This window comes from Neoarius graeffei, chromosome 19, assembly GCF_027579695.1.
Source record: "Neoarius graeffei isolate fNeoGra1 chromosome 19, fNeoGra1.pri, whole genome shotgun sequence".
In the NCBI taxonomy this organism is placed as follows: domain Eukaryota; kingdom Metazoa; phylum Chordata; class Actinopteri; order Siluriformes; family Ariidae; genus Neoarius; species Neoarius graeffei.
Genome location: NC_083587.1, coordinates 52917817 through 52938173, shown reverse-complemented (window position 1 = coordinate 52938173; position 20357 = coordinate 52917817). Strand labels below are relative to the sequence as shown.

The following is a 20357-nucleotide window of genomic DNA, read 5'->3' as shown; positions in this document are numbered from 1 at the left end:
CAATTTCTCGCAACTTTCACTTCCTCCCGCAATGTAATCGCAACAAAAACCTAAAAAACACCGCAACTTTCATCGCAATTTTTTTTGGAAAACCCCCCGCAACATCAGACATTTTAGCCCGCAACAATCACAAAAAAGTCCCGCGGAATCCTGGGGGATTGAAAAACGAAGGAAGTATGACCACGATTATTTAAAGTTTGGATTTTCATGGACTGGATCTGAAGATGCTCCACTGCCACAGTGTGTTGTCTGCCAAGAGATGCTAGCTAACGATGCTATGGGATGTTTAAAATGTGTAAAACAAGATGTTTTAAAAAGCACAGATGTTTAAAATGTGAAAAAGAAAAAAATAATGTGTACAACAACCATTTTTTAAAAATACGAATGGAACATTAAGTATAGCAACAACAAAAATTGTAAGGGGGGGGCGCTGTTGTTTATTTGCTCTCCAAGGGGGGGGCTGATTCTCCCACACTTTGAAAACCCCTGGTTTATAATATAGTTAATAATATCGCTTTAGTCCAGCTGTTGGACTGGATTTGTCCCTGACTGGTCACAGGGCGGCGGCACGGTGGTGTAGTGGTTAGCGCTGTCGCCTCACAGCAAGAAGGTCCTGGGTTCGAGCCCCGGGGCCGGCGAGGGCCTTTCTGTGTGGAGTTTGCATGTTCTCCCCGTGTCCGCGTGGGTTTCCTCCGGGTGCTCCGGTTTCCCCCACAGTCCAAAGACATGCAGGTTAGGTTAACTGGTGACTCTAAATTGACCGTAGGTGTGAATGTGAGTGTGAATGGTTGTCTGTGTCTATGTGTCAGCCCTGTGATGACCTGGCGACTTGTCCAGGGTGTACCCCGCCTTTCGCCCGTAGTCAGCTGGGATAGGCTCCAGCTTGCCTGCGACCCTGTAGAAGGATAAAGCGGCTAGAGATAATGAGATGAGATGAGATGAGATGGTCACAGGGCTGAGTCAGCCTTGAAAATCTGGCAACCCTGATTCTGATTACTCAAACTGAAAGTAAAGCGTGAGGAGTTCCTGACATGTATGCAGTCGTCAGTTCTCAAAACAGGTTCGTGGTTGAGAGTGTAGAAAGTGTATGGAATAGAAACTGAAATAACTATTTTGTTGAGGTTTTGTGAAGAAGTGAAACAGTCAGCCATATGAACTCCTGAGTAGGTTTGTAGCTGATGAAGCTCTCACTATGGCGTCGAATAAGCGTCCCTTCTCTGACGAGGACTTCACGTGCCCGGTGTGTTGTGACGTCTTTAAGGAGCCCGTGCTCCTGTCGTGTGGTCACAGCGCGTGCGACAGGTGCGTTCACCGGTACTGGGACATCAAAGGCTGCCGGGAGTGCCCGCTGTGCAGGAAGCGCTCTGCGAGAAACCCTACCGTGAACCTGGCTCTGAAGAACCTGTGTCAGACCTTCCTGGAGCTCCGAGGTGATCCTGAGACACTCTGTGACCTCCATGGAGAGAAGCTGAAGCTCTTCTGTGTGAATGACAGACAGGTCGCGTGCTTGGTCTGTAGAAACTCCAGCAAACACCTCCAGCATCGCTTCATCCCTGTCGACGAAGCAGCTTCTCAGTTTAAGGTAAACCCTGAGAGAAACTTTAAACGAATAAAATGAATGGAAAAACAGCTTACATTGTGTATTCCTAACTGTAGCATGCTGCTACCCGTGGACTGAATAAGCTGAACTTAAAAACGAAGAGCCTTGAAGAGGTCCACTTTCACTGCCATCAAAATGTGGATCACATAAAGGTGAGATTTGCCAGATACGCAGAACCTTTTATTTTTAAATACTTTTCTGAGTGGATAGTATCTCCATCCTTGATTCTGGTACGCTGCATAAATGGAAATTTTAAAAATGTATATATTTTTGAGAGTTAAAATCGACCGCAAAGTTGGCATTCGAGCCGCCCCGCTGAGCCAGCCAGCCCTGAGTGCGTGACATCATAGCGGTAACCGGTTTTAAGTCCAAGGCCTTTTACAGCTATAGACCAAAGTCATACAAATAAAAATTTCTGGTGAAAGTAAGAAATACCGTTACCGACTTGCTCAACTGAGACTGATTTGACTTCACTGATTGTGGGTTGACTCTCATTAAAACAGGATAGGCGTTGTGCAACACACATGTACATGCCTGCATTTTCACTGATAAAACGTAAAAGGCTAATTAAATAATCTGGGACAATCACATTCTGAAGCAAGTTAAATAATCTCATACCGGTAACTTAAACACACAATACAAGTTACATGTCTCATCTCATCTCATTATCTCTAGCCACTTTATCCTGTTCTACAGGGTCGCGGGCAAGCTGGAGCCTATCCCAGCTGACTATGGGCGAAAGGCGGGGTACACCCTGGACAAGTCACCAGGTCATCACAGGGCTGACATATAGACACAGACAACCATTCACACTCATATCCACACCTACGGTCAATTTAGAGTCACCAGTTAACCTAACCTGCATGTCTTTGGACTGTGGGGGAAACCGGAGCACCCGGAGGAAACCCACGCGGACACGGGGAGAACATGCAAACTCCGCACAGAAAGGCCCTCGCCGGCCACGGGGCTCGAACCCGGACCTTCTTGCTGTGAGGCGACAGCGCTAACCACTACACCACCGTGCCGCCCCAAGTTACATGTATCAATCTAAATGCAGGTAAACAATGTGTTGTTTTTGTTGTTTTATATCCAAATGAGAGTCGGAGCTTACCCATCTGTGTTCTCGCTTCTTGAAGGCCGATCTTGTGGCTGATTGTTTTGAAACAATCTGACTTTAAGTTGTTCGTTCATTCACTTCTTCCACGTAAGGGCAAGATGGCAGCAATATCCAGTTTAGAAATAAGACGGCTGGTCCACTCATTCTCTGTTTTGTCCAGACGGAGTACTCCGTCATTACTGCTCAGCTCAGGCAATTACTAAAACCCGGGATGGAACAGGATGTCACCGGTTTTAGCAACAACCGCAGGGAGGTCACTGCCCGAGCGATATGTCACATCCCGTTCCATCCCGGGTTTTAGCAACAACCCTCAGCTCACTCCGGGAAGACTGGTGCAACTGAACTTTCCTTTTAAAAATAAAATAAAATAAATGCTTTCCTTTTCTTGTTTTCTTTTTCTTTAATTGTTGATACTGCACCCTCTTTCAATATGGGCTTATAGCTAACGCTCCTCAACAGATCAGAGGTCTCGTACGAGTCTTCAGTAAAATATGCATAGCAGAGGAGAGACCACTTCACAGACGCCCAATGTGCCTGTGAACTTCTCGCAAAACGTGTCCAAATCTTTGCAGTTTGAACATTCTTGGACCATGAATGCAACATAAATCCACCTTCTGTCATGTTGCTGCACCGGCCAGCAACACATCTACGTGGCATGGTGATACTGTAAATTAGCTCAAAATGGAGGATCGGAGTTGCAGTCAGCTCTGTGTTTTAGTATAGCGGAAATGGCGATGAGACCGATAGACTTCCTGCTGTGACGTTACGGATGTCAGGGTCATTCACTCAGACCGCTACCTATATAAATCACTTTAATCGTAAAAATTACTATATTAGATTTATTGTTCATGCTTAAAACTATTCTTGTGCCATTCTTGAGGTCTCAAGGCATTTATAAACGAGTGAGCCCATGGCTCTGCATATATGCTTTAAAGTTTTGAGATGTGATCTGATAGTAAAGTGATCTTTGACATGTACAACATGTGTCTGTTCAACTTACTTGTGTTAATTATGTCAGCAACAGGCCGAGTATATAACGAATCAAATTAATGAGAAGATTCAGGAACTTGTACAGTTTCTGATCGAGGAAAATGCAGCCATGTTGAAGAAACTGGAGGAGGAGATGCAGGAGAAATTGCAGACGCTTGAAAACAAAATGAAAAACGTCAGACAAAGGATAAAGGCCACCTCAAGCATTGTTAGAGTCATAAAAAAAGATTTACAAGCTGAAGACGTCATATTCCTAAAGGTGGGTCTTTCTTTCTTTCCTTCATTTTTCTTTCTTTCTACCTTCCTTCCTATCCCCCTTCTGTTTCTTTCTTTTCCTGTCCTTTTCTTGTTGTCTCATGTGATGTTACAATACATCAGTCCTTCATTAATCCTCTTCCTTTTTCCATGTTTCAGCACAACCTTAAGAAGTATCTGCCAAAGTAAGTTGAAGTTCATTTGCTTCTTATTTTATTTATATTTATTCTTGCTTCTTAACCCAAACTGAGCTGCTGTTGTTTCTACTATCCCTCACTTTTGGGGGATATTTTAATAATATTGGCTAACTTTTTTTTGTGGTATATCAGATATATTCCATTCAGCTAGCATGAGATTGAACGAGTCAAAGACGAGTTCAATATGATGCTAGCTTAATGGAATATATCTGATATACCATGAAAAAAAGCCATTATTATTATTATTATTATTATGCATCCACATTCGATGGAACAATTATAGATTTTACAAATGTTTGTTTACAAATGGTCACAGTCGCTCACTAGCACGGAAGTTTTACGTGTAATATGTATCTTATGGCATTTTGAATTCGCAAACATAGAAATACTTCTGTGCATGCACAGCAGAAAACTTTCTCATTGAATATTCGCACCGGCTCTGATGTGTGATTTCATGTTGCCTTGACAACCATGCAATATCGTAAACCGTATTCAACGCTCATTCTCCATTGGGTAGAGTGACGTAATACACGTAGGATGAGCAATATGCTAACAACATTAAATGCTGTCAAACCAAATAAATGAAGCCCACTAGAAGGAAAGAGAATACATATGTTACTTACCAGCTGGGAGGTCCGTATCGTGAAATACCGTGACTGAGGTCTTGAAAGTACTGATCGAGGCCCTCTGGGCTGAGGTCAGTATTCAAGGCTGAGGTCACGGTATTTCACCATACGGACCGACCTTAAGCTGGTAAATATTTTTTTTTCTTTACCAAATTCTAACAGAAAACGAGAGCGCCCAAAAGGGAAAACCAAGCCAAGCCGCCATTTTGAATCCTCATTCACGGCTGTAATTCAAATTGCTTCCTCCTAGGTATACAAGTGCACTTCCATGGCAGGAAAAAAACTATATTTTGCTGCCTATGTCTCATCTCATCTCATTATCTCTAGCCGCTTTATCCTTCTACAGGGTCGCAGGCAAGCTGGAGCCTATCCCAGCTGACTACAGGCGAAAGGCGGGGTACACCCTGGACAAGTCGCCAGGTCATCACAGGGCTGACACATAGACACAGACAACCATTCACACTCACATTCACACCTACGGTCAATTTAGAGTCACCAGTTAACCTAACCTGCATGTCTTTGGACTGTGGGGGAAACCGGAGCACCCGGAGGAAACCCACGCGGACACGGGGAGAACATGCAAACTCCACACAGAAGGGCCCTCGCCGGCCCCGGGGCTCGAACCCAGGACCTTCTTGCTGTGAGGCAACAGCGCTAACCACTACACCACCGTGCCGCCTGCTGCCTATGTAGTCCCCTATTTATACAAAATTGAGTCATTCAGGATTCAGCCATGTTTTTGCTTGGTGTTAGCAAGTTAGAGGTTTTTAGCTTTCTCCTGAAATGTTTTCTTTTCTTTCTTCTTCCTCAGGGTAGTAAAACTCGCTTTCGCTGTGAACACTGTCATTATCACTATCCGTGCTGTAAAATTAATGCTATTTTGAATCCTCATTCATGGCTGTAATGCAAATGGCTTCCTCCTCAGTATACAAGTGCACTTCCATGGCAGGAAAAAAACTACATTTTGCCGCCTATGTAGTCCCCTATTTATACAAAATAAGTCATTCAGGGTTCAGCCATGTTTTTGCTTGGTGTTAGCAACAGTTACAGGTTTTTAGCTTTCTCCTGAAATGTTTTCTTTTCTTTCTTCTTCCTCAGGGTAGTAAAACTCGCTTTCGCTGTGAACACTGTCGTTATCGCTATCCATGCTGTAAAATTAATGCTATTCTCCTGAGAAATGCGAAAATAAATGTTGACAAAAATTGCTACTATGTTTGTTGTTGTTGTGAATGAGCGAGTCACCAGAGGTCCGTAACCGGGGTCCGTAACTGGGGTCCTTATCGTAGGATACGGACCCGCTCGTCAGCCAATCAGAGCGCAGGATTTGATGGAAACTGGACCGCGAAAAAAATAATTAACATTTATTCCACGAAATCGAGTCGTACATGAGCTGATAGCTGACGAGATGTGTAGCGCTGAGTTGGCTATAAGCCATGTACAGCGAGATTGAGTGGAATGGAATAACTGTTTTATTCTATCCACATTCACTGGATTTTGAGAAACGGAGCATTTTTATTTTTAATTTTTGCAAATTCTATAAATAAAAACTTTATACAAGTACATCCAATAAAATCATTTCCGCTTTCCGCTTTCTGTAAACAAACTGGTGAAATGACTAGCAATTTGTGAAAAATGCAATAATAATAATTATTGAAAAATATGTTTTTACCATCAAATACTTTTATTCCATGTTTTGTTGATTTCTTTGTATTTTTTGGGTTTTGTTTTCGAGTAGTTTTTATTTCATCCTTGGTTGGTTCAGCAACACACTCTGCCATTTTGTTGTTGTTCTTCTTCTTTAAGGTTTTTTTTGGCCATTGGCAAACCAACTTAAAGGTGCATTACCACCACCGACTGGGCTGGAGTGTGGAACAGGAAATATGGGGGGGGACTATATTCTTTTAGCTATTTCTGTTTCTTTTAAATACTTGATAACAAAGTCGCATTTTGTTTTTCTCTACTCATGGGATATGAGCTGATAGCTTAATACAGGGGGCTGCAAAAGTAGGTATACAGTAATGAAAAACAAAACATTCACACAAAACATTAGTATTAAATGAAACCTAGCACCACTGTTATAATACTGGTAAAACTGGAATAATCCTTACTGGATACCTACTTTTGCAGCCCCCTGTAGTAGAGTAGCCAATCAGAGCACATGATTGTTCATATCTAATGAATGTGGACAGAATAACTGTTTTTATTCCATCAGAAAAGTGTCCTGTATATATAATAATGGATTGTCTCATCTCATTATCTCTAGCCGCTTTATCCTTCTACAGGGTCGCAGGCAAGCTGGAGCCTATCCCAGCTGACTACGGGCGAAAGGCGGGGTACACCCTGGACAAGTCGCCAGGTCATCACAGGGCTGACACATAGACACAGACAACCATTCACACTCACATTCACACCTACGGTCAATTTAGAGTCACCAGTTAACCTAACCTGCATGTCTTTGGACTGTGGGGGAAACCGGAGCACCCGGAGGAAACCCACGCGGACACGGGGAGAACATGCAAACTCCACACAGAAAGGCCCTCGCCGGCCACGGGGCTTGAACCCGGACCTTCTTGCTGTGAGGCGACAGCGCTAACCACTACACCACCGTGCCGCCCATAATGGATTGTATTAAAGCATTTATCTCTGCTTTCTGTTACTAATCAACTCAGCATTTGTCCTTTTTTTTTCAGAACTCAGAACAGAAATTCAAATCCTAGTGTGACTTCAGGAAAAGCACCCAATGTTGCAAACAAACTGGATCCAAAAATGGCTTCAAAAGAAGTGCTTGATGTTGCAAAGTACCTGGGTAATCTACAGTTCAGAGTCTGGAATAAAATGCAGACTACTATCAAATACAGTGAGTCATTTGTTTATCAACGCCACATTACTTGTCTTGTTAACACTTTACAATATACTGTCAAAAGTAAGTGGACACCTGTGCATCTATTGTGTAAAGTTGGAAGTGCTCAATTATCTTCGTATGCTGTACTGTAGCATTAAGATTTCACTTTGCTGGAACTAAAGGGCCCCAAACATGTTCCAGCATGACAGTGCTGCTGTGCACAAAGCAAGGTCCATGAAAACATGGTTTGTCAAGGTTGGAGTGGAAGAACTTGAATGGCCTGCACAAAGCCCTGACCTCAGCCCCACTGAATATCTTTGGGAGGAACTGGTATATGGACAGCACACCAGACCTTCTCACCTGACAGGCTTGTACTCGAGTCAAGGTCTCGGACTCGAGTCTGATTCATGCCCTAATTTTAAGGACTCGTAACTTGACTTGGACTTGAGCACTGATGACTCGGACGTGGACTCAAACTCGTACATTAACTGCATTCGGACTCATAAATTGGAGACAAGGGGACTGAATTTTTCTTTATTTTCATAACATGTCATCATAATTTGGCATATGTATATCTACATTAATTTTTATACTAATTTCATGCAAGAGAATGCACATTCACCTGTTCATACGTCATGTTCAGTAACACACTAATGTTAATGGTGCTAAAATGCCTGGAGAGAACGCGCCTAGGATTGTCCACTTTGCTTATACAGACTTCTCGTGCAGTGGGAAAAAAATGCACTGCTATGTGTTCCATATGTAGAAGAACTATCGAGGAGACGACGGGAACAACCTCGAACTTCGTTCGTCATTTGGTAAGACTCCACCCAGAGAAGGAAGTGACACGCTATGTTCATTGCTCTGTTGATAGCAGGGCTTGCTTGCTGAGTGATGAACTAGCTAGTGTTAACCATGTCTCATGCTATTTGCCCTGTTGATAGTGGGTGGGGCTTGCTGAGCAATGAACAAGCTTTTTATCTGTAGCCTGTTAACTAAAATGGGGCAGTCGAGCAGTAACGTTAGTCCAACACAGTAGCAGAGGTGGTTTCACAAAAAGACAGCAAGAGCCACCATCAAATGGTGCCGTTGGAGTCTTGTTCTCGGACTCGACTTGAATCAATAGTGGACTCGACTCAAAATTTTCTTTTAATGACTTGAACATCAGGTACTCAAGACTGGACTCGGACTCGAGGTTTAGTGACTTGATTACAACACTGTCATCTGACATGAGTGTCCAATCCAACTAAAGCTTTTGTAGCTGAATCCCTACAGCCTTGCTCCAAAATCCAGTGGAAAGTCTTCCCGGAAGAGTGGAGATTATTATCGCAGCAAAAGGGGATGGATTTGTCCAACTCTGGAATCTGATGTTTTAAAAGCATTAAATGGGTGTGATGGTCAGGTGTTCGTATATTTTTGGCCATCTACAGTTCTCAGAAGTGGCGTCCATGGTTTTGCTCAATATTTTCAACATATATGTTCAAATTAGTCTTAATGCAGAATTTCTTTCTGAAATAATGATGGTGCTCTGAGTAGAACTGATTGAAAGCTTGACTCTTGTATCAGCTTTTAGATCTCTCTAAGATACACTAATTGTGATTTATCTCCTCAGCTCCTGTTGTTTTGGATCCAAACACAGCTCACTCACAACTCGTCCTGTCTTCAGATCTAACCAGCATGAGAGACATTGATGATGACTATGAAGACAAGGCTGACATGCCCAGACCACCAGTTTTGGACACTCCTGAGCAGTTTAGGAGTTTGTGTGTTCTGGGCTCTGAGGGTTTCTCTTCAGGGCTGCACTGTTGGGACATCGAGGTGGGAAACAACACCTTCTGGATGCTCGGCGTGACCACTGAGACCGTACCGAGAAAAGAACCCAATGTTTATCCCAAAGGCACTTGCAGTATTGGGTATGATGGTGAAAACCTGTGTGTTCGGTCCCCTTTGGGAGTGTACACTCCTCTCCCTTTGGCTGCCAAACCCAAAGTGGTCAGAATTCGTCTGGATATGGATTTTGGGGAGGTGTGGTTCTTAGATCCTGCCAGTAACACCGTTCTCCACATGTTCTCGCACCACTTCACTGAGAAGGTCTTTCCAATTTTCCACAGCATGTGTAGTCTCTCTCCTTTGAAGATCATGCCTCTCCGGTGTTATGTGTTGCTGGGAAACATCCCTTAATGCTCATGTTTGTACAAGTGATGAGTGGCAGTGGCTTATATTCTCAATTGTAGTGCAATTTTAAAGTTGTAATGTATTTATTATATTGTAGCAACTTGAAGAACAAGTAAACCAGATCAGGGTACAGTGAAGTTTGTCGCTGGAAGAAGGACATGTGGAGATGTAGAGAATGTGGAGTAAAGTACAATTCAACTGTACATGTTAGTTTTATATTTATTTACACTACCGTTCAAAAGTTTGGGGTCACTTTGAAATGTCCTTATTTTTGAAAGAAAAGCACTGTTCTTTTCAATGAAGATCACTTTAAACTAATCAGAAATCCACTCTATACATTGCTAATGTGGTAAATGACTATTCTAGCTGCAAATGTCTGGTTTTTGGTGCAATATCTCCATAGGTGTATAGAGGCCCATTTCCAGCAACTCTCACTCCAGTGTTCTAATGGTACAATGTGTTTGCTCATTGCCTCAGAAGGCTAATGGATGATTAGAAAACCCTTGTACAATCATGTTAGCACAGCTGAAAACAGTTGAGCTCTTTAGAGAAGCTATAAAACTGACCTTCCTTTGAGCAGATTGAGTTTCTGGAGCATCACATTTGTGGGGTCGATTAAATGCTCAAAATGGCCAGAAAAATGTCTTGACTATATTTTCTATTCATTTTACAACTTATGGTGGGAAATAAAAGTGTGACTTTTCATGGAAAACACAAAATTGTCTGGGTGACCCCAAACTTTTGAACGGTAGTGTGTGTGTGTGTGTATATATATATATATATATATATATATATATATATATATATATATATATATATATATATATATATATATATATAAGGGTAAGTCAAAAAGTTCTAAGACAAATTGAAAAAAATCTTCATTTATGAAAATAACAAAGCTATTTCTCTACATATCCTCCATGTAAATCTAAACACTTCTGCAAGTGGTGTTTCCATCGGAGAATTCCTTCTTTGTAGAATTCTGGGGGATGTCTTTCACACCTTTTGAAATTATAACCTCTGTCTTAGAACTTTTTGACTTACTCTTTTATATATATATATATATATATTGCATCTTGCATGGCTAAAGGTGAACTTAATGGAGTTGTATGAGAGGGTATATTGTATCAAGTGTTTGTAGCTTGAGATATAACACGATTGCATTTTTAAAAATGTATCTTCTATATTGTATGCTTTACTTTTTTCTAATATTTCAATTTAAACTGTTTGTGTCATTAGTCATAACTTAACTCAGGTGACATTGTTCCGTTTTGTACCTAGTTCTCCCCTAGCTTACCCAGGTGGAGGATTTTTTTTTTTTTTAGTGGTTGTTTTGTTTTGGTGGGATTTTCCCACTCTGAAATGGCACTGATTTCCTGTAACCAGCATGAATAACACTAAATGCTATCTCAAATACCAGCCATTGTAAAGCAAACTGCCATTAAAAACAGTTGTTACCTTTCCAAAGTTATTTGTTTTTTAAAATAGTGAATTAAAGACAAATACAATCCAGTTTCCATGACAACAAAATGGGGAAATTATGGGGATTTTCAAATATCTTTTTATTATCAAAAGGTCAACTGGAAGTATTCATTGTTGATATTTTTATCCAGATTAGCAGCAGGTCAAGCAAGAAAATCTGGGTATTTATAGCATACAGTCTGAGATGTGTTCTTGAGAAATAAATTGCATAACCTGAAACAAGTAACAATAATATTCTTACACACCATGCTATCTTATATGCAAGTTATGACCTGTAGTGTTACAGACTAAATCACTAAACTCAATTTCTAAATATCTATTTTAAAGCGATTAACCAGGAAATTTAGAAATTATGAGTTTATGAAATGTCATCATTATACATTAACATCATCCATCCATCCATAATCTGTAGCCGCTTATCCTGTGCAGGGTCATGGGCAAGCTGGATCCTATCCCAGCTGACTATGGGTGAGAGCCAGGGTACACCCTGGACAAGTCGCCAAATCATCACAGGGCTGACACATAGAGACAAACAACCATTCACACTCACGGTCAATTTAGAGCCATCAGTTAGCTTAACCTGCATGTCTTTGGACTGTAGAGGAAACCCATACAGACACGGCGAGAACATGCAAACTTCACACAGAAAGGCTCCCATCAGCCACTGGGCTCGAACTCAGAACCCACCGTGCTGCCCAACCTTGCATTTCCATCCATCCATCCATCCATCCATTATCTATAGCTGCAAGCTGGAGCCTATCCCAGCTGCCTATGGGTGAGAGGCGGGGTACACCCTGGACAAGTCGGCAGGTCATCACAGGGCTGACGCATAGAGACAAACAACCATTCACGGTCAATTTAGAGCCACCAGTTAGCCTCACCTGCATGTCTTTGGACTGTGTGGGAAACCAGAGCACCTGGACGAAAGACATGGCAAGAACATGCAAACTCTACACAGAAAGGCCCTCGTTGGCCACTGGGCTCGAACCCAGAACCCATCTTGCATTTCTTAATATCAAAACATTAACCAACAACATTTTTTTTTTTTTGCTAATTTCAAGCTACTAATGTTCTTATTCAAACTCAGAACCTTCTTGCTGTGAGGCGACAGTGCTAACCACTACACCAACACCATAAGGTTTGAATGGGACTAAATGAACTGGCCCTATGGATTTATTGACCTTCGAGATGATTTTGCTTGTTACAAAGAGTTGGAAACCATGGTAACCCCGAACTGAAAGTAAAACGTGAGGTACTTTGGGTTATTTCCCAATCCCAATATGGTATTGAATCAGTTGAGTAAAATAGAAACTGAAATTAAAACATTATGTTTATGAAGAAGCAGGAACCACTTTGACTCGTCATTAGATGTGTTGATGAAGAAAGTGTCAACATGGTGTCGAATAAGCGTCCCTTCTCTGACGAGGACTTCACGTGCCCGGTGTGTTGTGACGTCTTTAAGGAGCCCGTGCTCCTGTCGTGTGGTCACAGCGCGTGCGACAGGTGCGTTCACCGGTACTGGGACATCAAAGGCTGCCGGGAGTGCCCGCTGTGCAGGAAGCGCTCGGCTACAAACCCTACCGTGAACCTGGCTCTGAAGAACCTGTGTCAGACCTTCCTGGAGCTCCGAGGTGATCCTGAGACACTCTGTGACCTCCATGGAGAGAAGCTGAAGCTCTTCTGTGTGAATGACGGACAGGTCGCGTGCTTGGTCTGTAGAAACTCCAGCAAACACCTCCAGCATCGCTTCATCCCTGTCGACGAAGCAGCTTCTGAACAAAAGGTAAGCTTCACACAGACTGAAGTCGAAATTCATACATTCGACAATAATATTTTGTCTTCTGAGAGCTCTTTAGCCTTTTTACAGCCTAAAAAACAGGTATTAAAAAGTCTCACAGATGAGTAAACCTAAACCTACTGTAACTTTTCATCGTTTATCTTAAAGTGGCATTCCACCATTGGATGTATTCTTTGGCATAAAATACGACAACATATACAAACGGTATCACTAGATAGAGAAATCTTTTAGCTTCAAAATGATATATCAAACATAATTTTTTGACAACGACAAGCATATTAATTTTGCGACCAAAGTCACCTACCCTTTTAATTTCCGCACGGTCGTGAAACGTGATGTCATCGGCAGGTTCCCCTTCTTGTGTACCACGTGACGTATCCTACCGCTTGGATTTGTCCTACCAAGCCTACTGCGCATGCGCGAAATCCAGGAGGGTAGGAAAATTCGTACTGTTGAATTTCCCTACCCTCCTGGATTTCGCGCATCAGTGCTGCTGACGATCACGCTTATTACAACATACCTGCAATCATAATTATTTAACTTTTTAAACTGCTTTTTACATTTTTTTACTTTTCTTTTTGAGATGCAATATTTAGATTTTTATTTTTCATTATTTATGGTCAACAGGTTAGTTTTAGGGCGGCACGGTGGTGTAGTGGTTAGCGCTGCTGCCTCACAGCAAGAAGGTCCGGGTTCGAGCCCCGTGGCCGGCGAGGGCCTTTCTGTGCGGAGTTTGCATGTTCTCCCCGTGTCCGCGTGGGTTTCCTCCGGGTGCTCCGGTTTCCCCCACAGTCCAAAGACATGCAGGTTAGGTTAACTGGTGACTCTAAATTGACCGTAGGTGTGAATGTGAGTGTGAATGGTTGTCTGTGTCTATGTGTCAGCCCTGTGATGACCTGGCGACTTGTCCAGGGTGTACCCCGCCTTTCGCCCATAGTCAGCTGGGATAGGCTCCAGCTTGCCTGCGACTCTGTAGAAGGATAAAGCGACTACAGATAATGAGATGAGATGAGGTTAGTTTTATATTGATTTTGATGCATTTCATTTTATGTAATTTTATTTTCTATTGTTTACTGTTTTGCCTTTACCTCTGTAAAGCACATTGAACTGCCACTGTGTATGAAATGCGCTATATAAATAAACTTGCCTTGTCTTTAGATTGCAAAGCTGATATAGTCCCATCAAGCACAATTGAACACTGCTAGGACTTTTAAGATCATGTCATAATCTAGTCAATAAGATGGTATTGAGATAAGAATGAACTCGTACATAGGGAGTCAAAGATATTATTTTTCTTTCCTTTCCTTTTGAGATGCAATATTTAGATTTCTTTCTTCATGGCTTATTGTGAGTTGGTTAGGGTTTTTTTTTAAAGCATTTTAGATTGTAAAATTGATATAGTCCCATAGGTTACGCTGGCCTCCCTATGGGATAGTATTTGGATTATTATTATTAATAATAATAATAATAATAATAATAATTAATAGATAGATAGATAGATAGATAGATAGATAGATAGATAGATAGATAATCCATATAAATAATAATCTAAATAATAATAATGAAATCCATCTCTTGATTTTTTTTCTCTGGTTTGTTTGTTTGTTTGTTTGTGTTTGTTTGTTTGTTTGTTTGTTTGTTTGTTTGTTTGTTTGTTTTTGGTCCAGTGTGTCCTTCATTTCAATTTTAAACATAATTTTAGTGCATCTGTGAAACTAAATAAATCATAATCAGAATAAATTTTGCCTTCTTGATTGTAGGGTGTTCTTATGAGTGCAGTGAATACCTTGAAAATGAAAATAAAGAGCCTCCAAGATGCTCAGTTTCACTGTCATCAAAATGTAGATCACATAAAGGTGAGAATGGCTAGCCTACTGAAAACTTTAATATGATAGGATATGATCTGATAATACATAAAATTGTGCACCTTTCCTGTTCAATATATTTTGCACTGCTAGAAAGCCTGCCAATAAAAAAACATTCAATAATGACAGCTATTAACTTGTTTCAGATGCATCAATGACAAAAATATTAGACATTTAATGTGTGTGTGTGTGTGTGTGTGTGTGTGTGTGTGTGTGTGTGTGTGTGTGTGTGTGACTTACTGGCACTTGTGTGAATCAGAAACAGGCAGAGTACATAAGGAATCAGATAAAGGAGGAGTTTAAGAAACTTCGGCAGTTTCTGCAAAAGGAGAATCGAGCCATGATAACTCAGCTGAAGAAAGAGGAGCAGCAGAAAACAAAGAGTCTGGAAAGCAAACTAAAACAAATTAATCAAGAAATAACATCACTCTCAGACACTATTAAAGACATAAGAAAGGAATTTGAAATTAAAGACATCAAATTCCTGAAGGTTAGGCTTTCTTCTTTTCTCCCTGTCTCTCATCCATCCATCCATCCATCCATCCATCCATCAGGCCATTCATCCATCTACCCATTAGGCCATTCATCCATCCATCAGGCCATACATCCCTCAGGCCATACATCCATCAGGCCATTCATCCATCCATCAGGCCATCCATCCATCCATCTATCAGGTCATCCATCCATCAGGCCATTCGTCTGTCCATCAGGCCATCAATCTATCCATCCATCCATCAGGCCATCCATCCATCAGGCCATCCATCCATCCATCCATCCTAATGTTTTCTGTATTCCTGTATTCTTGTACTTTCTGCATTGCATATTTGGTCATAATTTGTTTATTAATTCTAAATATTTTCTGTTTTTTGTTGGGGTTTTTTGTTTTTCTTTTTTACAGAACTTTGAGAAGACTTTGGCAAAGTAAGTTGGATTTGACTTGCTTCTCATTACCTCTGCATCCTTTTGTTATGTTTTTGCTTCCGTTTGTTTGTTTGTTTGTTTGTTTGTTTGTTTGTTTGTTTGTTTGTTTGTTTGTTTTTGTTTGTTTGTTTGTTTGTTTGTTCCCAACATAACTAAAAAAGTAGTGAATAAATTTTGATGAAATTTGGAGGAAAGGTGAGCCTTGGGCCAAGGAACAATTGATTTGATTTTGATGCAAATCCGAATATATGGCTTGGCGGAAATATGCATTTTACTGAGTGCCCTTCTAGTTCTTTTTCTGTTTTTATTTTTTCATTCAAAAACAGTTTTGAATTCCAAGTGGTACAGATTATTGTCATCCTTTAGACTTGGGGAACATCAGAATTTAAAACATCTATCTTTGTTATGGCTATTAAACACTCATAGTAGTTTAATAGCTAGTTAGACAGTTAGATAGTTGGTAATAGCTAGATTATATTTAGTTTAATACTTTTTTAAATGTAAAGGTTTCTGTAACCAGATATTACTGCGAAACTCCAAGTCTGGCATTTGGTGTTAAGATTACTCCAGCCCTGACTTCATTTTTTCATTTTAGAGCCAAGTACAAAGATTCTGATCCAAGTGTGGCTTCAGGCGAAGTTATCGATGTTGCAATGTATGTGGGAAATCTCCAGTTCAGACTCTGGAACAAAATGCAGAGCATCATTAAATACAGTGAGTCATCTTTTTTCATTAAAGACATTTTATAACTGAACACACTTTTTTGTGCCAATTTGATGAGATTATTTGAGAATGGTAATCTCCTAACTGATACTTTTCAACAGTGAGATCCTGTACATGCTTTGTAAGCGCTCTGCAGAGCACAGCCATTATCTGTTAGCTTTCTTTGGGATTTGAGCTTGTTGTGTATTTAACATGAACAATTTTTAGCAATTTATCAATGTCTGTATTCTGCTTGTATGTTTATACATATGAATGTTCATTTGTTCAGTCTGTGAAAACAAATTTCCTCACTGAAGACAATGAAGAACCTTGTATACCCGTTTTAGGTCCCAGTAAGATACACTAATTGTGATTTATCTCCTCAGCTCCTGTTGTTTTGGATCCAAACACAGCTCACTCACAACTCGTCCTGTCTTCAGATCTAACCAGCATGAGAGACATTGATGATGACCATGAAGACAAGGCTGACATGCCCAGACCACCAGTTTTGGACACTCCTGAGCAGTTTAGGAGTTTGTGTGTTCTGGGCTCTGAGGGTTTCTCTTCAGGGCTGCACTGTTGGGACATCAAGGTGGGAAACAACACCTTCTGGATGCTCGGCGTGACCACTGAGACCGTACCGAGAAAAGAACCCAATGTTTATCCCAAAGGCACTTGTGGTATTGGGTATGATGGTGAAAACCTGTGTGTTCGGTCCCCTTTGGGAGTGTATACTCCTCTCCCTTTGGCTGCCAAACCCAAAGTGGTCAGAATTCGCCTGGACATGGATTTTGGGGAGGTGTGGTTCTTAGATCCTGCCAGTAACACCGTTCTCCACATGTTCTCGCACCACTTCACTGAGAAGGTCTTTCCAATCTTCCACAGCATGTGTAGTCGCTCTCCTTTGAAGATCATGCCTCTCCAGCATTCTGTGGTGCTGGGAACTATTCTTTAATGCTCAGGTTTCTACAAGTAATAAATGGGAGTGGCTCTTATTCCTGACTATTGTCCATCTTTAAAGTTATTTAAAGTAATCTATTTATTCTGTTGTAACAACTTGAAGAACAAATGAATCCCTTCAAGGTCCAGTCTGAAATCTTATTTTATGCTGGAAAAAAAAGATGTATGGTGATGTTTAGAATGTCAAGAACATGAAGTCAGTCCAGTTTTGTTTTGATTTCTGTATCTTTCATGACTAAAGGTGAAACTGATGGAGCTGTAAGACAGGACATCATGTGTCAGGTGTTTGTTCAGACTTAGATTAATGTTGTTGCACTTTAAAAGGTTTATCTTCCATATCATGTGTCCTCATAGTTCCAGTTTAAACAGTCTGTGTTATTAGTCATAACCTAGCTCAGGTCACTAGCACTTTCAGTTTTCACCATGGATTTCCCCTAGTCATTTGTCACTTTTCTTAGTGGTTGGCAAAATATTTTACATATGGCCCATTCTATAATTGCAGGTACATTTCAAGCGTTGACTCTGTTAGTCATCGTCAACTCTGTTATCGTTAAACTGGACAATCCATGAACAGAATTGGTGATAACAGAGTTGACATTTTTCCAACATATTGTGTCTTAACTCCATATGCTAACCTCAAACTAGCGACCACATGGCATGTATAAAAACAGAATTTTATGGATTTTAATCATATTATTGTTTTTTTTAAATGAGTGAGAGATTCACTTCAGTATCACAGTAACAGATTTGACAAATGATTAATCTACTGTTGGTGTATCCTCAACATTTTGTTCAAATTAATGAGAGAAGAAATATAACATACCTCACTGCCTTTCTGAAGTTTCCCGCCAGAGGAAGTGACGTCTCTCGGTGCAGGTGTCATGCGTATTATTAAAAGTCTTTGTGGATTTTATGCGGTTTTATAACAGAGTTAACAGAGTTGACAAGAACATTGGGACAGATAATTGTTGTTTTTTTAATGACTGAAATTTCACATAATACAGAAAATAGACTTTCTATGCAATTGATTTTATAAAAGTTAATAGAATAAGCCCCCAAAAAACAGATAGTTACACTGAATCACTTCGTGTTTATTCGAGTTGAATGGATGAATCAGGAGTCGAAGACAGCCAATATTGTAGGGGGAGGGATGGGAGTCATTTAGTTAATGTTTTATGGATAAATTGGCTCTAAAATATACATCAAGCACTGCTATTGGTGAAAGTTTGTCATAATTTGCATTATTGTTCAAAACTGATTCAGTAAAGATTTCTTTTGTGGAAAAGAACGAAAGGTTTATCTCAGAGACGCGAAATGCACCCCAAATTCTAGAATGACCCATATATTTCCATTCTGATGGGAGAAGAGACAAAAAATGGCATGTGTTCAAACCTCCTCGCACTTTCTAGCAGATCAGTATGAGAGACTTTATAATGACTGTGATGATTATTATAAAGCTATTATAATAGTTTCTCAGGCATGACTGATTTGTTGTGATGGCTCCAACAATATTGAAACATGGTTCAAGGTCACACATTCTTACATAAACTTTATTGAAGTATAAATAACACAAATGGTAATGCATTAATCCACCTCATAAATAAAAGCCTAGATAAGTTTCACTGTTGGAATTTGGTATTGTTAGGGATTTCATATTGAACTTAATTTTCTTTTTTAATTATATTTTCTGGAAAATCACTCTAGAGTATAAAGCCCTGTTTGAACCTGATTTGCTTTACCTGTAATCAAAGTGATTGCTATCACAATAGTGAGGCGCTGACATGACAATTACGAAAGAGGTCTAAAATTAGTATACTCATAAAATGTAGCATAACGTCTACATACAAGCTTACATATACAGCTTGGCTATGATGTTTACATCTGGGTTGTCTGTTTAAGGACTGCACTTATTCATTCTTGCATCTAATTTGGTTTAGTTTTATTATTATTTTTATTTATTTAAACACAGTGTCTTTTATCTTTGTTTTATTATCTTTACTTTCCATATAAGACATATCATGTTAATTTATTCATATTTCTCACTCTGTACATTTCATCCTGCAAAATACTGTGCCCTTAAGTAAGAAGGTGTCCAGCCGAGTTTAGAAATAGAAGACTTGTGTAAGACATGGATACGGGATAATTAAAATATGAATGCACACCTTGTTAGCTCTGTGAAAGTGGATTTCTTCTTGGTTTTTTATGTCATCTTTTTAAACATTAATAATAATCCATAAAGCAAAAAGTGCTTTATTATTATTATTACCTGACCTGCCTGATCCATCCTACATACTTGAGCTGTATGTATGTGTATGTATATATATATATATATATATATATATATATATATATATATATATATATATATATATATATGTATATATGTATATACTGTTATTATAGTGCCAATTATGCACAATATGCCAATTATGCACAATATGCCAATCATGCCAATTATGCCAATATACTTGAGCTGTATGTGTATGTATGTATGTATGTGTGTGTGTATATATATATATATATATATATATATATATATATATATATATATATATAAAATATGTATGTATGTGTGTATGTATGTATGTATGTATGTGTATATATATATATGTGTGTGTGTGTATGTATGTATATACTGTTATTATAATGCCAATATACTTGAACTGTAATTATGTTACACATGGTCGCACACCACTGGATGCTGCTACTATCAGCCACTTTACTTGCCCTTAAGGTTTTATCTACTGTGCTTTGTCTTGGGTGTATTCTCCATACAGGACCTATACAAATGTGTCTGTATATAGTAACTAGTAGTTCAATAGTA

The 20357-nt window shown here is 39.9% G+C and overlaps 2 protein-coding genes across 5 annotated transcripts; both read left to right on the top strand.

The window, feature by feature from the left end:
- The first annotated feature begins 1019 nt into the window (after positions 1 to 1019).
- On the top strand, positions 1020 to 10242 carry LOC132867972 (nuclear factor 7, brain-like). Of its 2 annotated transcripts, none has more exons than XM_060900944.1 (6): positions 1020 to 1582; positions 1657 to 1752; positions 3742 to 3966; positions 4122 to 4147; positions 7476 to 7642; positions 9240 to 10242. In XM_060900944.1, exons 1-6 carry the CDS (start codon positions 1193 to 1195, stop codon positions 9806 to 9808), a joined length of 1473 nt encoding a protein of 490 aa, XP_060756927.1. In that variant the 5' UTR covers positions 1020 to 1192; the 3' UTR covers positions 9809 to 10242. The 2 variants fall into 2 exon arrangements, with proteins under 2 accessions (XP_060756927.1, XP_060756926.1); XM_060900943.1 differs by having other exon boundaries at positions 3736 to 3966.
- Positions 10243 to 12625: 2383 nt separating this feature from the next.
- LOC132867393 (E3 ubiquitin-protein ligase TRIM39-like) lies at positions 12626 to 17568 on the top strand. Of its 3 annotated transcripts, XM_060900273.1 has the most exons (6): positions 12626 to 13070; positions 14846 to 14941; positions 15210 to 15440; positions 15849 to 15871; positions 16467 to 16585; positions 16960 to 17568. In XM_060900273.1, exons 1-6 carry the CDS (start codon positions 12681 to 12683, stop codon positions 17526 to 17528), a joined length of 1428 nt encoding a protein of 475 aa, XP_060756256.1. In that variant the 5' UTR covers positions 12626 to 12680; the 3' UTR covers positions 17529 to 17568. The 3 variants fall into 3 exon arrangements, with proteins under 3 accessions (XP_060756256.1, XP_060756254.1, XP_060756255.1); XM_060900271.1 differs by having other exon boundaries at positions 15210 to 15871; XM_060900272.1 differs by lacking the exon at positions 14846 to 14941 and having other exon boundaries at positions 15210 to 15871.
- The last annotated feature ends 2789 nt before the right edge of the window (positions 17569 to 20357 follow it).

What these genes read in the sequence shown, in the direction of transcription:
- LOC132867972 (XM_060900943.1), top strand. Translation starts at nt 1,193, where the DNA reads ATGGCGTCGAATAAGCGTCCCTTCTCTGACGAGGACTTCACGTGCCCG. An exon ending in AAAATGTGGATCACATAAAG is followed by an intron (nt 1,753 to 3,735) that starts GTGAGATTTGCC and finishes TAATTATGTCAG; the next exon opens with CAACAGGCCGAGTATATAAC. An exon ending in GCAGACTACTATCAAATACA is followed by an intron (nt 7,643 to 9,239) that starts GTGAGTCATTTG and finishes TTATCTCCTCAG; the next exon opens with CTCCTGTTGTTTTGGATCCA.
- LOC132867393 (XM_060900271.1), top strand. Translation starts at nt 12,681, where the DNA reads ATGGTGTCGAATAAGCGTCCCTTCTCTGACGAGGACTTCACGTGCCCG. An exon ending in AAGCAGCTTCTGAACAAAAG is followed by an intron (nt 13,071 to 14,845) that starts GTAAGCTTCACA and finishes TCTTGATTGTAG; the next exon opens with GGTGTTCTTATGAGTGCAGT. An exon ending in GCAGAGCATCATTAAATACA is followed by an intron (nt 16,586 to 16,959) that starts GTGAGTCATCTT and finishes TTATCTCCTCAG; the next exon opens with CTCCTGTTGTTTTGGATCCA.